The following is an 8,613-nucleotide window of genomic DNA, read 5'->3' as shown; positions in this document are numbered from 1 at the left end:
ATATTTTATCATTTCATTTCATCTTTCTTAAATACATGATTTCTCAAATTCACAAACTTCCCAGAGAAAGCGTTCCAGCATGATAACTATTGTGCAATTTTATGAACTTTCAGAGAACGTTTGCACTAACAGTGGAAATGTGTTTCAAACAATCCAGTAAATGAGCGTCGTTATGGAATGAAACATAAGGATAATATACAGTTTCATTGTTGTCTTATTGATTTCCTCAATCACCTAGCAGACACAATATCTTCATTTAGAAGTTGACAAGCGAAGAATGTAATACTGGAATGTTGTGCGCACTCTCTGTCACGTGATCTCTATACATAGATAGGTGTTCGCACACGAATAATTGTCAAAATTTATCTTCTGTAGCTGTTTGTTCAACTGTATCTGCATCTATCTGTAGATCTCATTATAAATCATAAATGTTTATGCAATTTTTCTCAAAAATAGGTATTTCAGTTTTAAAACCTAAAATTGAGAGTTTTAAATAGAGAAATAGGGATAAGCTTTTAAGTTTGCTAAACTTACGCATTGTTTATATCTTTACTATTAAGAATCTTCAAGCTTATTTTTTTCTTCTTTTTTTCCAGTAAATCATATTCTGTAGAATCAACACAAAGCTGCTTATCCAACTGAAAAAAAAAAGTAACACGACTTTTTAAACTCGACAGAAGACATAGAAAGAAGCAAATAAAGCAAAATATTCAGATGTGAAAAGAGTGGTCGTTACAGGTCATTTATCATGAACCAGATTAGAAAGGAAGCAAGCTTGGACTCTCAAGGACAAGGATCAGGTTAGAATAATAATGTTATACGGTGAAAAAGCTTGGCTAGCACTAACTGTGAGATAGAATTTAGATTTTATTAATTTGTGTACTTGTTTTAGAATGTTCGCGCAAAATCTATACAAGAAATATTTGCAAACAGCCGTCCACATTTTGAAATGATAGACTAGAAGGTAGTCCACATCATCTTCCGCCAGATCTTGGGGCCACTCTTATTTGATCTATTAGTGTGATTTTACCGTCACACCCACGGCTCCACTAAACTTCGGATTTATCGTCCGAGAACGCTAAATGCTAGGACACGCCCAGTCCATACACGTTTCAAATGTGAGATTCAACTGTAGAATACAATAATATCATGATAAATAAGTATCTTCATTTAAAACTAGATTAGTGTAAAACATATGTTAAAATTTTTCAGCTTCTCTAGGACAAATCAGGTACTTAGACGTTATTTGTAGTCTAACTAAAGAAGAACAGGTTTAAACTTGTTTTCTTTTTATGCTATTCTAATTTTTTTTCTTAACATTACTCTGAAGATGAAAATTTTCCAACAAGAAACAAACACTTATACAATAAAACACTTAAAGTTTTAAAGCATAATCGTTTTGAACTCAGGATGTATGTCACATGACAACCACAGCCGCGGTGAAAGGAATGTATCAGAACTACATTTTGACATTGTTTGGCGTTGCGTAGGTAGTACTATTCGTAAAGTTACTGAAAGAAAATAAAGACAGTTAATGACTAGAAAAGTACTGATTAAATTCAAAAGAGAATAAAGAAGAATGAAAGCGAGGATATGACAAAAATAGTTTTAGTTGTTATTTAAAAATATAAGCTGCGTATACTCAACACTATCTCCGTTCGTATTGTAACCGTGACACTTGACAACAGTTGGTTTATTTTTAGTCAGGAGACAACGCAGATTTGTAATCAGTATTGTGCCTATTTAGATCAGAAATATATAGGTAATATTATTATATATTTTCCCAACGATTTTTTAACTTATCCCCCGAAAAAAAATGTGTATATGTATATATGATACACATACGTATATACTAGCAATGGTACCAGTGCCACACGCGGCAGTTATTTTGTTGTCTTCACTGTTATGATTGGACGGCGTGCTGTACGTTATTCCCTATGTAAGGATTATGATCAGAGGTTGGGAAGTCCATTAAGGCAGTAAGTAGTAACGTGGAAAATTGAAAAGGCCTTAGAATACGGTCAGTGCATGGCGCAGAATTAAATGTTACTTTCATTCAGCGTGGACTTCAAGTAGTAAAGATTAAATTACTACCAAATTTGAACCGTCTATCCGATTTCTTATCCAATTAAATGCGATCTTTGAGAGGTTCATCTGAATTTTTCTACCAAAATGTATCAAAATTGGTGACGTCAAGACACCACACATACAGACAACTCTCTCTTATATATATATATATATGAAAGAAACATTCAAGAAAGAAAATTAATTTAATTTTGTATTTGATTCAAGGGATATTATTCTCATTTCTCTTGTTACTTATATTTACGCCATGATTAACTTTTAATTCGTTTCAAATACAAAATTACATATTTTACTTCTATTCCCTTTTTTATCATTTACTTCCATCATCTGTCTCGTAAGTGTAAATTACTTTTGGATTTTCCTTGCAAACACAACATTTTACACTATTGTAATTGATTATTGATAAATTATATCAAAATTGTGAAGTAGCAACACATGGAATTTGTATTGCTTAATGTCAGATGTGTATTTATACTTCATTACATTAAATATTTTATAACTTCATTCTGCTACAAATTCCCAATTACCTTACATTACTTCAATAAACAAATACTATTTTTAATCAGGAAATGCTGTTAATCGAGGAAAAAATATATCTTTAATTTCCCACTAAGAAGACAGTAAACGCGCACGCGTAATTACGTCGTGCAATACAATTAAAACGAGCTCCACTACTGATGTTAAGATATTATGTTTATAATTTTTTTCTGGTTACCGTATATGGATTACATAGAGATAGTGTTTTTAAATTTGGCAAAGTAACTATTTTCTGCTTCGAAAAAAAGAATCTTATCACTTATTAGAATAATTGTCAAGTTTTATGAATTCAAGTTTTTATTAAACAAATAATATACCTTCTTTGAATAGTAGATGAAATCTCAAACGTTTGGATTAATTTGTTAAATTCTTTCACGTGGTAGGAAACATAAGTTCAGTTTTATTATGCAGACGTAGATATAAGAGACTAGCCTTAGAAAAATACACATATGATATAATTTTTAATATTTTTTCTCTTCTTCGATGTCATAATTGAGTATAACGCAGTTCAATCGAAAAATAAGATCTAGCATGGTTGTACTAGACTCTGTACATGTATGTATAAAAGTATACTTGACATTGATATACGTGCGTTTAGAGATTTGAGTATTTATAATGTAACGAAATAAGATATTACACTTTCTGACAACATAATTCATCGCTTCTTAAACAAGATGTAGGTATATGAGCATTTTAACAAAATATTTCTTCCTAAACTTTAACAAGAAAGGTAAGAGATATTTTTTGCTATGAATAACAGTGTCAATAGTCCAAAGCTGATGTAATATTAACTGTTTTATTAGAAACTGAATTTATAGGTGGTGAAAGATTATGAACATCGTGTTAATTAAATACTATAACATTTTTCACTTGTCTCATGATGATACTGATTCAAAACCAAATTGTATAGATAGGAGAGATTGTCCTCAAATGCTCATTAGCAATTTATTTGTAGTAGGACTTTAAGATTACTGTTGATTAAACCAAAACATTTTCCAAAGCAGACCCAGCCAATTATCTATATTTAAGAAATTGAATTCTTGATAACAAGACAATAGATTTTGTTCTTCCTAAGAAAACATAAGCTTGTTTCTTTCTTTTGTAAAACGAAAAGTAAAAAATAAATAAAAATAAACATATTTTAGGAAAGAAAATTAATAAAATATAAACCTGAAAATTACCAGTTTCATTCACATTATAGTAGAACATTTTATTGTTGTACTGGCAAAAAAAGAAAGTGGCTTTCGCCAAAAAAAATTCTTTCAAGTACATCTGTGAAATAACGCCCAAAACGTTCATAAGTTATTCTGCTAAGAGTTAAATACACGAACCATAAATTTATCAAGTACAGCTTATTATTTCATTTTCGAAAGATTTTAGTTCCTCAAACCTGAATGGTGTTCTAAGTGTTTAATGTTTCGAAATAAATCTATATTGACAAGTTGCTCGTGATTATAATTACTTCCAGGTTGATTTCCATGGTTTTCAAAAATAAATTTGGAAGCTAATGTACCTGTAACATATGCCTCCTATTCATAGCAATAGTGCTGAAGAAATGAAGCTCAATACAACAAGGCATTAGTCAGTTGGTGAAGCTTCATTGCGATGGGGTTGTAACTCAGTGGTAAAGCTTAAATACGACAAGCGTGTATTACCAGATTGGGAAGCCACATCATGTCAGAGGCTCTAGTCAACCGATGGAGCTTTAACTTCTAGTCAACCGATGGAGCCTTAACGACGGGACTGGTGCCCAAATTGTAAAGTTTCAACATTACTAAAGACATAAATGTAGAAGGCTCATCACAACAGGTGTTTTAATCAACAACGTAAGTTTCATCATAGCAGAGACTATAATGTTTTAATCAACAGCTTAAGTTTCGGCATGGTAGATACTATAGTGTTTTAATCAACAGCTTAAGTTTCGTCATGGTAGAGACTATAGTGTTTTAATCTACAACTTAAGTTTCGTCATGGCAGAGACTATAGTGTTTTAATCAACAGCTTAAGTTTCGTCATGGTAGAGACTATAGTGTTTTAATCTACAACTTAAGTTTTGTCATGGTAAACACTATAGTGTTTTAATCAACAACTTAAGTTTCGCCATGGCAGAGACTATAGTGTTTTAATCTACAACTTAAGTTTTGTCATGGTAGACACTATAGTGTTTTAATCAACAACGTAAGTTTCGTCATGGCAGAGACTATAGTGTTTTAATCAACAACTTAAGTTTCGTCATGGCAGAGACTATAGTAAAATTTCATATGCGCATTTTTGGATAAAGATAGATCACATCCTCCCTCCCTCCCTCCAGTGACACAGCAGAAGACTTATAACGCTAGAAACCGGTTTTCGATACCAGTGATGGGCAGAGCATAGATAGTCCATTATGTAGACTTGTAATTACCTATAACAAACAAACAATAAAAATTTTAACATATAATTAGTTTTTTCCAATTTAATATACTTCCTAAAACTATCTTTAGTTGAACCCTTTGATTTTGAAGAGGTTTAAGAAATAAACGGCTGCTTATGATAAGTGAACACGTTTCAGAGAAATGTAGGCTTGAGTAACGTTTACAGTCTCTGTACACGTTTTTTTTTAATTTTTTTTTCTGCAGAAATAAAAATATGAGAACGTTATTAATCTTCTGTAGAGGATTAACATTGAATATTTTTATTTTAGTTTCATTGTTTTAGAAACACAAAGCTACACAAGGACTACCTACACCTAGCCGTCCCTAATAATAATTTTAAGCTGATAAACTAGAGAGAAGACAGCATGTCAACAGCACTCGCCGTCAGCTTTTACTTGGAAGAATTCTCAGTAAGAACATTAGACGACTCACACCGTGCATCAAAAAATTCAACATTTAGAAAAAAAAAAATCTATGTCTCCATGGGCCAAACTATCATGAAAGCAAATGTCAAGTCAACAGAAATCACACAAACCAGGTGATCTCGTTTACTGAAACGTGTTTTTTATTGTTGGTTTAAGCAGTATGCATACTTTTATATTATAAGGTTGAATTTATAAGTGCGATCATATAAAACATAACAGAAAACCAAATATTTCCATTTATTACTACAACTTCCCTATAGATCAGTAACAAAATGGGCCTCCCTTTTTATCGTAAAAAACATAAGTTTTAAAGAAACATAATATGATTACAGCATTTAGCAGGAGCAGTACATTAGCATATTTCACACTAACAACTAGTTTCACACGACCAAAAAATATTGATACGCTTAGAAGATAAACCAGTTTTCTCAATAACTTAGATAATTTAATAAAAAGGACATAACTTTTGAATACTCTTCTTGAATAGTCATAAAACTTGCACCTATCACATCTTAGATTGATACTAATACTCCTCCCAAAAACCAATATTTCAAATAAGTCCTACTTCCTAATCGTTACTCTACATATTTATAAAGTTTCTAACATTTTCCATGTCCTCCATACCACACTTCTGATAGGCTACCAATATAAAAGAAAATGACTTCTTAGGATAAAGTTAGGATAAAAAGCTCTTAGAATATCAACTATTAGTCATATGTTATGTACACCTTGTTTGCAAAATACAACCATTTGAAACTTTTAGAGCAATCGCCTCATCCCACAAAATGATTCATCAACACATAAATCAATTAACATAAAATTGTCCCATGGTGCCGGACAAAACACATTAGTCACTTAATAAACAATAATTTCAGTGTTCCGCGTAAAGAATACCAGTCATTTAATAAACAACTATCTCAACGACGCACACAAAACTTAATACACAACCAACTTAGTGTCCTGCGCAAAACATGTCACTCATTTAATACATAATCATCTCAATGTCCTTCCCAAAAACAACAGTTACTTAATACATTGTTATCTATGTCCCGCACAGATCATCAGTCTCTTAATTAATGAGCAACCATCTCGGTTTCTTCGAAAAAACTGTATTACATGACTGGTGTAAAGTGATTGTGCAGGAAACTGAGACGGCTGTGTATTACATGACTGGTGTCAGCCGTCTCAGTTTCCTGCACAATCACTTTACACCAGTCATGTAATACACAGCCGTCTCAGTTTCCTGCACAATCACTTTACACCAGTCATGTAATACACAGCCGTCTCAGTTTCCTGCACAATCACTTTAGCAAATTATTCTTTTTCTACGTATCGTCCAAACACCAATGTTCCGAAAAACGAATTTCAGCAAAAGCTAAATCCTAACACATTATTCAAATAATGCACAACCATTTTAATCGTGGTGAAAAAAGTAATTATTTTCTATAAATAAACACCCCCCAGCGGCACAGCGGTATGCCTGCGGACTTACAACGCTAGAATCCGGGTTTCGATACCCGTGGTGGGCAGAGCACAGAGAACTCATTGGATAGCTTTGTGTTTAATTACAAACAAACAAACAAAATATATAAATAAGCACTTCCTTGTGCATAAGTCAATTCACAGAAATCATTTCCATATCCTGAACAATCATTATATGAGCAAAAAAGAAAAACAATCTCCAGCTTTTTGACTAAGTAATACTAATCATTCAATCATCCCGAAAAAAGAATTTTCAGTGAATAATACTCTCCCACATATCACTCCATTTTCAGTGAATAATGCTCTTATACGTATCACTCAATTTTCAGTGAATAATACTCTCCCACATATCACTCAATTTTCAGTAAATAATACTCTCCCACATATCATTCAATTTTCAGTGAATAATACTCTCCCACATATCACTCAATTTTCAGTAAATAATACTCTCCCACGTATCACTCAGTTTTCAGTGAATAATACTCTCCCACATATCACTCAATTTTCAGTGAATAATACTCTCCCACGTATCAGTCAATTTTCAGTGAATAATGCTCTTTCACGTATCATTCAATTAACATCAATTAATTAATAAATCAATCAATCATATTCAACAAAATTAATTCTTCAACACATGAAAGATTTCAACTTTGACCATTCCTCTAAAATTTTTACATAACTAATACATTGCCATTCTAATGCTATTAACAATCATATTTCAACATGTTTATATAATCCGGAATATTATGTTTTTTACAGATGAATATATCGACCCTTTTTATCAATTTTTTCTCAATATCTTTAAAAGCAAATAGCAGTCTAAGAAAAGTGTTACAAAAGCAAGCAATTCTTTGTGAGGAAGAAGCTCTCAAAGGTTGCAGGAGCGATGTAGTTTAGAAACAATGACGCTGAAATTTCGCATTTCCTGTACGAAATAGGCTCCAATCAATGAAACATACGTCAAACTACATATTCACTGCTTTTTAGTGTCTTTTATCTCTTGATAGATGCACTATGAAAGGAAAGTAGTGCTTTCAAGTAGTTGCTTTGTTGGAACATAAACAAATCTAGAGAAAAGAAAACAAAAAGTGCTTCTTGAAGAACAGATTACTTAATCAAATACATAAAGGTAAATATTTTATTGATTTAATAGATGTATTATTTCACCTTTCCTTTCTTGGTAAGATCTGTTGGTTGTACTATTCCTAGGTTAACAAGTAATTTAATCCTTATCTAGTACAGCGTTTTCATGATTTTGAATTTAAACATAGTAACAATAATAATAAGCAAATATATAAGTTGACAAAACTGTGGTAGATAATGCATAACTAAAGAAGCTGAAGAAGAAATTAGATATTGGACATATGTGTAAGTTAACTGAAAATTATGCTCTGTGTGAAGAAGTAAGATGAAAGAAAAAAAGGACTCATGTAAGTGTAAGCTAGGTAATGTACCGAGAACACTCGATAGTGCTTCTGATATCGAGAACATACGATATTGTATCTTCAGTAAAGCGCGTCCTAAGTTATACCTAGAACACACGGTATTGTATCTTCAGTAAAGCGCGTCCTAAGTTATACCGAGAACATACGGTATTGTATCTTCAGTTAAGCGCGTCTTCACTTATACAGACTTTGTCACCGAACATGTTCACGCTTTCAGTCCTGCGG

The 8,613-nt window shown here is 32.1% G+C and overlaps 1 protein-coding gene across 2 annotated transcripts in view; it reads left to right on the top strand.

Moving 5' to 3' along the window:
• The first annotated feature begins 601 nt into the window (after window positions 1-601).
• Window positions 602-8,613, top strand: part of LOC106464099 (uro-adherence factor A-like) — a 180,316-nt gene continuing 172,304 nt past the window's right edge. For both annotated transcript variants that reach the window (XR_002611639.1, XM_013924210.2), the window contains exon 1: window positions 602-800. Coding sequence is in view for 1 of the 2 variants with exons in the window: in XM_013924210.2 (XP_013779664.2) it covers window positions 749-800 (52 nt within the window). In the remaining variant the exon portion in view is untranslated. The remainder of the gene's footprint in view (window positions 801-8,613) is intronic.

The sequence above is a fragment of the Limulus polyphemus genome, unplaced genomic scaffold, assembly GCF_000517525.1.
Source record: "Limulus polyphemus unplaced genomic scaffold, Limulus_polyphemus-2.1.2 Scaffold1560, whole genome shotgun sequence".
Taxonomy (NCBI): Eukaryota; Metazoa; Arthropoda; class Merostomata; order Xiphosura; family Limulidae; genus Limulus; species Limulus polyphemus.
Note: the sequence above shows the minus strand (reverse complement) of the source record. Positions and strands in the feature narration are given on the sequence as shown.